The sequence below is a fragment of the Pyrgilauda ruficollis genome, unplaced genomic scaffold (assembly GCF_017590135.1).
Source record: "Pyrgilauda ruficollis isolate IOZ18807 unplaced genomic scaffold, ASM1759013v1 scaffold200, whole genome shotgun sequence".
Lineage (NCBI taxonomy): Eukaryota > Metazoa > Chordata > Aves > Passeriformes > Passeridae > Pyrgilauda > Pyrgilauda ruficollis.
In genome coordinates, this window is record NW_024519208.1 from 213,265 (window position 1) to 226,052 (window position 12,788).

Below are 12,788 nucleotides of genomic sequence, written 5' to 3' on the forward strand. Positions count from 1 at the left end.
TGCCCCATTAATTCTCTATTAGAAATCCCTTGGACATGATTGAATTAGTGCTTGATGGCATCTGAGACTTCCCTTCAATTAGCTCCATGTTCTTTGCCTAGCAAGAAAATCTGATTTCCAATCAATTCTGTCCACCTGTGATTAAATTCCTCACAGTGGCTGTTCCCTTACTTGGAGTTTTCTACAGAAAATGATTGAAACTTACCCTGAGTTTTGGATTTTTGAGACTAGAAAAATAGTTTTCAAGCTGAAAATAGAAAGAGAAGAGAGTCATCCTCAAAACCATGACAGATGAACACAGAAGAATAAAATATTAGCTTAAAACAAGTGCAGAACTGCAGAAATTCTGACTGCTTTGCTTCTGATAAGCTACATCAAGAAGCCATTTACATTCATTCTTTCCAGGCAGCCAGCCTGTTGTGTAACAGGGCATAATCCAACCTCTGCAAGGTTTTATCATCCCCACCACTGCCTGGCCTTGTTTTAAAGCTTTTGTCACATATCTCCCCTCAGCAGAGGCTGATTTTCAATGAAGTTATTTGCACTGAAGATGCTGCACCCTTGTACTCCAGCATTTATCTGCACTCTGGCACATTCCTGAACAAAAGCTTAGACTACAGCAGAGTAAGGAAAACAGCCTTACTATCCCACTGCAAAAACCTTGGGGTGGGATAAATAATTTGCCCACAAAATTTTTCATTTCCAAAGGCTTTGTTGGGTTTTATGAGAGCCTCGGGGGCTTTTTGGTGGGGGGTTGGTGGGTTTTTTTTTGGGGGGATGTTGCATGAGTTATTTATTGTCATTGGTTGGTTTGGGTTTGGTTTTTTTTTTCGTTTTCTTTAATTAAAAAAAAAAAAAACAGTGAATGGATCATCATTGTTATGGAGCTTGGGCTGCTTCTACAGCAGCTGAGAATTTTACTAAAATTGAGATTTACTGGTTGAATATGACTGAGTGAAATGGTCTGTGCACCACAGAGGAATCAAAGCCCCACTGAGTCTTTCCTCTGTGAGGAAATGACAGCAGGAGAGCCCAATCCTGAGCAGCTGCAGAAGGAATTTTATCAGTCAATCTCTGCAGCTTCAGTAAACCAGCACTGCCCTTAACCCCAGGGTGTGTGGAACCCTGGAGCAGGCAGTTTGTGGATTTACTCAGGTGTGTAAATCCACAAAGAGACAGGAACTCGAGTCTCAGGCAGAAGGATGTGGAGCTGGAAAGTGCTGCCAGGAGCAGGGCACAGGCCCTGGTACTCACTATGGTTCTGTCAATGGTGTGCAGGTAGTAGGAGACTGGCTTCCCCGTCCAGGACACGGAGCCCTTCAGTGGTGACAGCTCCACAACCCTCATGATAGTGCCAATATCTGTGGGAGGAGAGGGGAAACTCAGCTGAGACCAGCCAGGCACCAACTGTAGTATTCACATGCCCTCTGAACAGAGAGAGACATAATTCTCTCTCTCTCTCTCTCAGGTTTTCTCCTGCAGAAGCACAGAGGGAAAACAATTCTTTCAAATCTCAATTACTGCTCCTGTTGTTTTGTGAACATGTAGAATGTGTTAGAAGATTATTTACCTAAAAAAAAAATTAATTATTAGATTTTAGTGATAGTGTTTTAATTCATTAACCAATTAGATCCACATATGTGTGTCAGAACTGTCAGCTGACAGTCACAAGTTTTCAGTAGTAGTTAGAAGTAAGTATGATACAGTATAATATATATCTTTTCATTATAGTATAATCTAATATAGTTTTAATAAAGTGAGTATTCACCATTCCAGATGACAATCATTTTCCTTTGTCGGGGGCACCCTGATTTTACAACAACCAACACAGAGAAATCTGGTTTGCAGATCCTCCAGGAAAACACTGCTAGGAGTTTAAAGGGAATTTCTTACTCTCTGCTACGTGCACCCCACAGGAAAGCAACATATGGGACATGTACCTTCCAGCCAGCCACCCCTGAGTGAGTTCCTTCTGGCCAGCAGAACTGTGTCCCAGACAACTTTTCCAAGGAACAACACATGTGTGTGACAGGGTTGAATTAAAGAGCCCCAGAACATCACCAGCCCAGCCCCTGTCAGCTGCAGCTGCCCCATATTTGGACTGGGCACAAACATGTTTTGGGTTTGCTTTCTTGTCTATATTTGTTTTGTTCTCCAGAATTAATAGCTAGGGGATGTGCCTTAAACATTCCCACAACCACTGGGTGAGTGGTAGGGCTGCAGGAGAAATTATGGCACGTTTCTAATTAAACAAAATGACCCAGAAGAGGCCAAAAGCAAGGTTTGGGATTCAGCAACCTCAACCACTATTTTAACCACATTTTAATACTTGTTTTCATTTGTCCCAACTCTTTCCACATTTCCACTCCTTCCCACAGATGGAATTACTAAGGACAAAAGTGGAATTGAGGGAACTGGTGCCTCCTTCTTAAAGCTTGATCTTTCCCAGGGTTTTGTATAAATTATTTAAATGTTCATACTCCAGATCAGAGTATTTGACAGACAGGTGAGACGTGACTCAAGGCAGGCTCAGGCACCAAAAAAAGCCTTGATGAATACAAGTGTTATGGAAAACCTTGTGGGGCAGCACAGAGGCAGCAGAGCAGTGACATTCCCTGCTCCATGTGCAGGACCCTGGCCACGCCAGGGATGGCATTTCCCTGGGACTGTCACTTGGAACAGGCCACTGGAACAAGCCCCTGCCCAGCACATCCCACACAAGCTCATTTGATGTTGGTATTCTCCAACATAATATGATCTCAGAAATGAATGGCCTAAAATAATAATAAGTCCTAAAATTTATTCACACAATTCCCCCCCTGTTTGAAGCATAGTAAGGTAATTTTTTTCAGGACCTTTTATCTGAATGCCTGGAAGTTTCCTACTGGTGGAAGCTGTTGGCTCTCCTTTTGCTAAGCCTCTCACCCATCCAAACTCCAATTAATCATCTCAATATAATTTTAACATCAGCATTTCCATTCAGCATTAAATAACAGCTGAGATTTGAAACTTCAGCATTCTAGAAAACACTCCCCATGAATCCAGGCTGGGCTGAGAGCTGGGATGGGATAAAGGTCTGGCTCAACTGGCAGAGGTAGCCAGGGCTGCTCTGAGGTGAAAGAGCAGCACATGCTGGCCTCAGTCTCCCAAATGCAGCAGAGAGAGAAGGAAATGGGAAAAATCCAGGAAAGAAAAGGTGTGAGAGGCCAAAGCCCTGTATTTTTGTGGGCAGGTCTAATCGAAACCCCTCCAAGTGCATTTTTGGATTTCCTCAAGGTCTGGTGGGCTCTGCAAGAGGGCCCAAGCTTCACTCAGGCTCTCTTTGCCTCATGAGCAAACTGACAGCCTGGTCCCAGCTGTGGCTTGAGGAGTGCCAGGAGCATCATTCCACCCTTTTTCCCTTTCATTTTCAAATCCATACCTCCAAGAACTGGCAGTCCAGCACCCAAGGTTCAACAAGGTTCCAAACCACATGGGGCCCAAAAACAGAATTTCAAACAGGAAAGAAAAGTGCAGGTTTGGGTGCCTGATGTGTGGGACATCCACAAGAATTTCAGCTTAAAAATAACTCCCAAGGGCACAATTTACTTCATGACAGTCCAAAAATTACTATTCTTCAAAAGCAGCTTAGGCCAAAATTAGACAGCACAGCTTGAGATTTGGAACTCAGTGTGTTGCTCCCCATGTTTGCACAGGGAGGGAATGAGGGGGGTTTGATTTAAGGGAAATTTAGCACTGACACAGTAAATACATGCAAAGCCCAGCTTGGACTGCCCTTCTGCTTGAGAAATTTCATTTAAAACCCTGAACTGGAAGGGACCCACAAAGAACATCAGTCCAGCTTCTGCACAGACATCCCACTTTCGACAGTGGAAGTCTGAAAAGGTCAAAACCAACCACATGGAATGTCCCAAAACCTCCTTAAACTGCAGCTCAGGACAAGGCTGCCAAACACAGAGTCTGGCCTGTTCAGAAGAAGGAAACCACGACCCTGTGCTGGCAATGAACCAAACCCAGGGCCTGGGTGTGTCTGGGAGAGGTTTGTTTGCTCAATACACAGCACAGGAGATGTTCAAAGTTGAACATTTCACACAATCCTGGAATGGTTTGGGTTGGGAAGAACCTCAAAGCCCATCCAGTTAGGAATCCTGCCTGGTGGGATTGACCTGCCTGGATTTAGGGTGTAGGGAACTCCCCTGTGAGTCAGGGCTGCTCTTTGTGGCTGAAGGAATGAATCACACCCTTGAACTCCTGATTTCTCTGCAGCTCAGGGACACGTTGATGGAACCAATACCAAAACACAGCAGCACAAAGCCCATCAAAAATGTCTGCTCCTCTCTTTAAATAAATTCTAAATTGATTTTAAATTGTCCTCTCCACTTTTTAAATTGATTTTAAGTACCTGTCACTTAGTGTGCCCTAACAATAGCATTTTCTACTTAAACAACTCTAAAAAGCAGTAACACCCCCCAGACATTTTCAGATAATGAACATCCACAACTGTAATGAACAATAAAAAGGGCAATCATACCACTCAAGTTTCGACTGTTAATTCTAAAATTTAGAGGTGCAAAAGGTTTTGAGGACACAATTCTCCCACCTGGAAAAAGGAAAAAAAGAGAACAAAAACAAAGAGCACAGTCAGCTCCATTATTTGTTCTAGAAGTAACTACTTATTAAATATAACCCAGTACAGAGCCCTAAAGAGCAGTCCTATAAAACTGCACCTTGTATAGCATTAAAAAATAAATAAATCCCTTAATTCTCATTCTGAGAGCCCCAAGAAAGCCAATCCATGATTCCTGCCAGGTGACACCTCAAGGATCGTTTAAAATGACAGATTTGAAACACTTGGAATAAAAAAAGCATGTTAATTCTCAGTGGCAATCTAAAGAAATTTCAATTATCTCCATCCTGCTTGGGATCTTTTATACACAAGCCCCCAAAGCCCTTTAATTTAGAGGCCACTAATCTCCATTTCATGGGTATTTGGGGTCATTCAGCAGAGCCTGAAGCACACTCTGGGAAGAGAAATCAGGTTTCATCATTGTAAAGGGTTCTTGAAACATCTCCACCTTCCCACTGCTCTCAAGCCACCATTAAACAAGTTTGAAAACTAAAAAACAATCCAGTTAAATTAAAGAAAACAGCTTAAGTTTGGGGGTTTTATGGTTTGCAGCAGAGCCCAAAAGTCACATTATTTATTTCAGCACGAAGCTGTGCCATGGGAAGCCACAGCTGCTTTGTTCACACCACATATTTTTCTTTTCAGAAATTGTTATTTCTGTCATTTCTGCCACAACCAAGTCAAATTGTTACTTTTCCCAGCAGTTAAGAGCAAAGGAAAGACACTCAGGGCAATGGAGAGGCCACTATGGGGTTTGGGGGTGTCCCCAGGCTGCACTGTGGCTTCTCAGGAGCACCCCGTAACACTGTCCCAGTTTTTATGGAATTGTGGAACCATTAAGGTTGGAAAAGACCTTTAAGATCATCAAGTCCAACCATCAAAGTGCGTCCCACCAAACCCTGTCCCCAGGTGCCACCTCCCCACAGGTTTGGAGCTTTTCCAAAATCAGGAGTTAACACCCAGCTCTAAATGATCCAGCTCGGAACAGGAGAAGTGAATTCTGTATGGAATTACAGATTAGCTTTCCAAAGCTGTGCCTGTGCAGCCAAGAATCATGGAATGGGTTGAATTGGAAGGACTTTAAAGCTCATCCAGTGCCACCCCGTGCCATGGCAGGGACACCTTCCACTGTCCCAGGCTGCTCCAAGCCCTGTCCAGCCTGGCCTTGGGCACTTCCAGGGATCCAGAAAGTTTGGCCTTGGCTGCTGGGTGTTTTGTGGGCTCCCAAAAGAGGGAAGGGTGGACCAGCAGCTGCTCCCACCCCAACCCTGCTCCAGAGTTTTCCCAGCAGAGGGGATGCTCCAAGGAGCCAGGGAGGTGTGGGCAGACACAAAGGGAGAAGAACAAATCCCACTGTGGTGCAGCCACTTGGCCCCAAGGCACAGAACAAACCCCAAGGCCTGGCTTTGCCAGCTGGAACTGAGCCCCACTCCCACCCCAGCTCCCACAGGAATCAGGAAAGAAGGGGAAAAACATTTCCAGTTGGATTTACCTTCCTTCATGTTTGCAAAGCGCTCCTTCAGCTGGTGATCCACCTCGGGCCCGAAGGCAAAATTATTCACAAAAATAACACTGCAAAACAATGATCCAGGTAAAGATCAGGGAGCCAGGAACAACCCACAAGGACCCCCAGTCACACCACAGCCACTTGGAGCCCTCCAAGCCACTCCTGCCATGGACAAACCTCCTTGTCCCCAACTCTACAGCTCCCGTCACCCAAAACATGGAGAGCAACACTCAGCCTTCATCCTGCTGCTTCTTGGTAGGGACTTAAAATCTTACAGCAAAATATCAAAATGTATTTTAGAATTATAAAATTAGGTTGGAAGGGACCTTAAAGTTCATCCAGTGCCACCCCTGCCATGGCAGGGACACCTCCCACTGTCCCAGGCTGCTCCAAGCCCTGTCCAGCCTGGCCTTGGGCATTTCCAGTGATCTGGGGCAGCCACAGCTGCTCTGGGCACTCTGTTTCTCTTCCAGCTCCAAATTCTCCATAATGCCAGAAGACAGTGACATCTTAGCACATTTCCCCTGTCCTAACCCCAGCACTTCAGCCCTACCCACAACAGAGGAGTTACATCTTTGCTTCTAGGTTAAGAAATTCAATGAGGGGATGGGTTGTTCCTGGAAAAAAAACAATCATATGGAAACAAAGAAATCTGCACAGAGGTAGAATCCCACAAATGATAAAAGGGCTTGGGAAAGCAACAGAACATGCCACAGATTAGAAAAGAAATACCCCTTTAGTTAATAAGACTAATAAGTCTAATCAGCCTGGCCTAATTGTGCCCATTTGGTGCCCAGGCTGCAACAAGAGTCCTCAACACCTCTTGGAAGTGGTTGAGCTCCCTGCTGAATGAACATGCAGGGCTTGGCATGGAGCTCAGGGAAAGGTTCTTGCCCACGAGGGTGCTGGCACTGCCCAGGCTGCCCAGGGAATGGTCCCAAGGCTGCCAGAGCTCCAGGAGCTCTCAGGGATGCTCAGGGTGGGCTTGTTGGGGTGGCTGTGTAGGGACATGGGCTGGGCTGAGCATCCCTGAGGGTCCCTTCCAGCTCAGGATACTCCAGGATTCTGTGAAGTGTAAAAGCCTTCCTGGCCTATTGTTCCCACATGAAGAACTGATTTCTTTGCAGGAAAACTCCCTTCCCAGTGCCTCCACACATGAAACGTGTTCAACAAGGACACAGGGAATTTAAGAGCAGCACTCAAAGCTATTAAAAAACCACGAATGAAAAAAAATGTTTATGCACCAAGGGAAAAAAAAGTTATTCTTGCTACGCCTTGCTCTTGGAAATTTGGGAAACCCTGCCTGGCAAGTAAAGCTAGCAGGGGTTTCTTCCTCCTCCTTCCCATGTGCCAAAAAAAAAAGGCCTTGCAAAAGAGCCAAACATATTAATGGGACTAGAAAACATCCAGGAGAGGAAGGGAAGAAGCCAGAGCCTGCAGATGTGTTTTTATAGTGCTCACTCTGGCACAGGATTCTGTGTGTGCGTGCAGGGCACAGGAACCCCGAATCCCCCTGGGCTCAGCCCTCCTTCCAGGAGGTTTTGCCAAGCCACAGGAACAGGGATCCCCTGGAACACACAGGGAACCATGTCTGGTAGCAGCCCCATGCCTGGAAGTGTCCAAGGCCAGACTGAAGAGAGCCTGAGGTACAGGAAGCTGTCCCTGCCCATGGCAGAGGTAGCACTGATTGGAATTTAAGGTCCCTTCCAACCCAAAGCATTCCAGAATTCCCTGATCCTGCACCAGAACGAGGTGGAGCAACACTGAGACACACAGTGAGTGCCATGCCACACAAACCAAACATCTCCCAGCACTTCTGGGTGCAGCCAGAGCTCCTGCAGCCAAAAATTTCTCTAAAAAATTTAAATTAATTCAGAGGAAAGTTGCCCGGGCAGCAGAGGATCGTGCACTTGGAATAACAAGCAACAAAGCCAAACCCAAGTGTGCTGCAAGGCTGGGACAAGCCTGTCCACAAATTAAAAGGCACCTCCAGAAGAAAGTGAAGGGCAGAATCTGCAGGAGTCACCAGCCTGGCAGACGCCTCCTCCAGCTCTGACAACCAGAGCTTTGGGAGCAATCCAGAAATTGCCACAACTCTGAAGGCTTTCAGAGCTCTCTTTGACAACTGCCTCCCATTCCCCCACATAACAGGGTGGCCCAGAAGGTCATATAAAAATAAAGAGGTTTTTTCTACCCATAAGGCTGAAAGAATGCAAAGCTTTAAAAATACAGACAACTTTTATTGCTTTTAACAAATTTACTCCCTTTCTGCTCCCTCAGAAAGGAGCCCAACCCTCTGCATTTAGTTCTCCACATAAATAAATCTTCAAGACAATTAGTTTAAATGAACTTTCAATTTAAGTTGAAACAAATTCACTTGGGTCTTTTCCTTTTTATTATAGGGAAAGTGAGCCTGTGTGCCCCAATAGCCAAGAGAAGAAGTGTTTTGCCAGAATCCCTGACATGAACTATAGGGATATGCAAAACAAATGGAGGTTTGTGCTCCTCTTATAAGCAGAATTTATCTTGGATACACCCTTGTATGGAATATCATGGGACGTGCACTCCAAGCCATTCTTCTAGTCAGAAAACAGGATCTAAAGAGGCCAGTGTAAGAGTTGGCAGATAGACTTTGGGTATTTGCTATGGAAATTCTATATAAAAAGCTGGCCAGCCTCCCAATTTCCATTATACAAACTCCCAAATATCCAGCTCAGAAAGCAGCATTCAAGTGCTGTACTGTACCTTGTGTTTGCAATCCTCTCCCTCCATTCTTCTGAGAGGAAGTCACCTCTTTCCAGCTGAAAACAAGACAAAGAACAAAAACACAGATGGGTTAACAGGGCTCCCTCCTGCTCCTTCCAGAGAGGCACAAACAGGCTGACCCCACAACAACCAGGCACAAGTGAAACCTTTTGGAAAGCCAGAGGTGGAGCAGGAAAGGCTGACCCTGAGGTTTCTCCCTCCCTGCTCCCACCCTCGTCCCCTCTCCTGCGTGGGAAGAACAGGGAAGGGTTCTGCTCTGTGGAGAAGCCAGAAGTGCTGGCACTCACTGTAAAACTGATCAGCAAATGCCTCCTGAGGGCCCCCACGGCTGGTGATCCCCCCTCAGCCCAGGGAGCTGAGCATGGACTGGGAGCAGCTCCTGCTGGGAGCCCTGCTCCCAATTCAGGCTCTTGCTGCACTGCATAAACAACAATCTGATTTTTGTGCTGCTAAATATAAACCCTGAGCACTTCTAACACTTCCAAGTTGGAAATGAAGCAACATAAAGGCCTTGTTTGAAAATCAGTACAGTTATGACTTCAGTGGTTGTGGAGCACCTTTCTGGTGACACCACACGCAGCCCCAGGTGAGCACAGAGCTCTGGCACAGACTGATGCTTCCTCAGTCGTGTTCTGGAAACGAGAGAGGAGCCCATGGGCCACGCTTCTGCTGTGCCACAAGCCAGGCAGGAGGAGGGCTGGGGGAGGAAGATAAGAGGAGGAGAGAAAAAATGAAGTGCAAGTCTCTAATTAATGCTGATGACACCCTTTGAAGATGATGGTTTGTGCCACAACCTCAGGAACATCAAAGCAGCTGCTGAGGATCCTTTTCCTGCACTGATTTCTCTGTCTGGGAAGGAGTGAGGATTTCACATGGAAGCACTAATTCTCATTAGTGACAACTCCAAAGTGTCAGCACTGCAGTGCAGACACTGGAACAACTTCCATCCCTCAGGGCTGGGAACATCCAAAGAGAGCTCCTGGTGCCACACGGGGACACAGAGGGGATGACAAACCTGCCTGAGCCACAGTGAAGGACAAAGCCACAGGTGCCAACAGGAATGGGGCTGCTTCCAGGAGGAAAGGAAGGGGAAAACCACCCAAAATCTCCTGCTGCTACACAAGAGGGCTGAGAAAAGTGGACATCCAGGGTTCTCAGGCAAGAAATCAAGAACTTTGTCAAGAGCCTGAAGTGCTAGAAACTCAACAGAGTAGGTTAGATTAGCTGAAGTTATTCAGAAATACCTGTTCCACCAGCTGGGCTGAAATCAGAGTTAAACCAGAATTGCTGCCTGTGATCTCCCACCTGCAGGGAGGGGAAGCACCTTTGACTTCCCTGCTGTAATAAAACCAAAGGATGAGCTGGAAGCTGAACTCAAAGATCCAACCCAAGGACATCTTGTTGGGTACTGTCAGAATCTAAACCAGAGACTCAACACCAAAAAAGTTCTAAAAAGAATTTTTCTCATCTAAGGAAAGATTTTTTTTCTGGATGTCTCTATGTGAACACCACCTCTAGATTGATTTTAAGAGATAATTTTGTCTCAGCCTTATCTACTCTTATAGTAAACAGCTCCATGGTTGAGTAACCAAGACAAAGTCAAAGAAAAGTTTATTTTCTAACAACTTTTGCAAGTCAGCTTCTCGATGGTGTCCTCCACACCACCAGTTTCTAAAGTCTCCACAGGGTTTTCCTACGCTAACAGGGAAAGAAAAACATTGGGAAAACCAGGAACCACAAACGTCACAGTCTGCAAGAGAACAGAGAACAGAGAAGCAGAGTAACATGAAACAATTTTGAAATGCTAAACTTCATAAAAGGTCTTGAAATCCAACCTATGTGGCTGTTAGGCCTCACTTGGGTCCAGTTTCATTGTGTGTTTGCCCTGTCTGTGTGGTTAGAAGAGCACTTATAACCAAAATCTCCAGGTTTTAACCTGATATCACCCATGGAGGATGAACACTTCGCAAGCCAGAGCCATTTAACAATTCAAATGAAGCACAGCCCAGCCTAAACACATCTATTTTTGTGTGGCACTGCTTCCCCAGCTCATGCTTAGCCAAGAGTCAAGGGAAGAACTTCACCAGGGAAAACACTGGAGTACAGAAATAATCAGATGAGCAACTGTGGCTGGGAGAAAATGGGTTATTTTTCCCTGTGGAAGCAAGGCAGTGATTCCTGGATGCTCCTCTGCAGTGGGGACTGAGCTGCCTGACCTTGTAACCAGCTCCTTACCCACTGTGCTGGGGCACTGATCAATAAACGATGCCCTAAAAGAAGGAAAGGAACTCTTTACCCATCAACTGACACAGAGAATCCCCAAAAATCTCCCTAAAATCCCACTCAGTTTGGTGGTTTGTAGTAATTTTGAGAGTGAAACAAGAACTGGGAAGGAAAATCCAGCTGATTAAGAAAAGCCTGCTGAAGCAGCAGAACTGCTCCATGCTGGTGACTCGGGGAAGGGGACACATCCACACGGTGACAGCCACAGGGCCACACTCAATCTCTTCCTGCACTGTCCCCTCCCTCACCCTGTTCCTCCTCTCTCTCAGAAACTTAATCTCCTTAGTGAATAATGAATGGAAGGGACCATCTGTAACACAGATATTTTCATCTGATTAGACAATGCAGGAGATGCTTTATCTAACAGGATAATTAGCTCAGAGAAATCGCCTCCAGAGCTGCTGCCTGCATTGCTTCTAAATTTAGAAGCCAGGCCAGGTTTTTATTCAGGTTTTTCAAACAGCCACTGCAGGAATACACTCAGCAGCATCTGATTCCTGTAACTCTTCCTGCAACTGGATGGAAAGCAGCAGGTCCCAGCCTGGGGGAAGCAGCCAGAGGTACACAGAGGGTGTGAGTTCAAGTGACTACAGAACAAATGAGACTCCAATTATGTGGAAACATGGCTCAGGAGGTTTTAGATATATATATATATATAATTGTGGAAAAATCTGGAAAGTACAGTGGAAATACACCTGGACAATTGGGGTTTATTTTAAATGTGGCACCAGGCCTTGCTCTCCAGAATTCATGTCCAAGCTCAGAACTTCCAGCACTAACAAGAACAATCCAGTGGGGAAGGCCAGAAGCTGAACTTGAAGGCTGCAGAACAATTTGGTGAGGTGACAGTGACTGCCCTTCTCTCCAAGGGAGCTCAAACACAACTTCATTGTTTGCAGAGTTTTGGGGGTCCTGGGGTTTTCTGTGTTTACATTCCTAGCAACTTTCTTTTAATGGCAATCTGAAAAAATCCTGCTGGATTTGAGGCAGGTTACAAAAGCATCCTGAGGTTCTGAGTCCCTTGGACTGCTGCAACAGGCAAAAAGGACAGAAAATATTTCTCAGCAAGATTCTACCAGGTGGGAAGGCTGGAGATGGTGAAAAGCTACAGAGATAATCATTTCCCAAGTAAGAGGAGCAGAGCAGGAATTTGGGAAGGTCAGGCCCCTGTGCTGGGGAGGAGGGCTGGGTTCTCAGCCCAGTGCTGGCCAGGGAAGCTCTCAGCTGCTGGAGCCATAAATTCACAAATTCAGGATGCCTCACTGCAGCCGCCTCCGTGCAAACACTTGGCTCCCAAAAACCCAGCATTTCTGCCTGGAAAAGTACACATGGTTATTTTTAGGTACTTGTTCTTTTCAAAAATAACCAGAGGCACGAATCCAAACCTCCAAAATGTGGCATCATTTCAAAGCCACAGGGGACGTTTGGAGGGATTTTCAAATGCCAAAACAGCAAATTTCCTGCTGAAATGGGGAGGTCAAAAATACCAGGAGCAAACAGCTGGCTCATCCTGCCCTGAGAGCAGCTCCTAGAGCAGGAGGTTTCCAGGTGCAGGTGATGTCAGCCACCACCACAAAGCAGCTCCTGGGCACTGGAACTCCCACA

General features: G+C 45.9%; 1 protein-coding gene across 10 annotated transcripts in view; it reads right to left on the reverse strand.

The window, feature by feature from the left end:
- The window catches only part of DOT1L (DOT1 like histone lysine methyltransferase), a 72,171-nt gene that overhangs the window by 26,476 nt on the left and 32,907 nt on the right, over positions 1–12,788 (reverse strand). For 9 of the 10 annotated variants that reach the window (XM_041467156.1, XM_041467149.1, XM_041467154.1 and 6 more), the window contains exons 8-12: positions 8,880–8,935; positions 6,120–6,199; positions 4,532–4,600; positions 1,255–1,361; positions 206–247 (exon numbers count right to left, since the gene is read on the reverse strand). In XM_041467156.1, coding sequence (XP_041323090.1) covers positions 206–247; positions 1,255–1,361; positions 4,532–4,600; positions 6,120–6,199; positions 8,880–8,935 — 354 coding nt within the window. The remainder of the gene's footprint in view (positions 1–205; positions 248–1,254; positions 1,362–4,531; positions 4,601–6,119; positions 6,200–8,879; positions 8,936–12,788) is intronic. The other variant, XM_041467150.1, reaches the window with a different exon arrangement.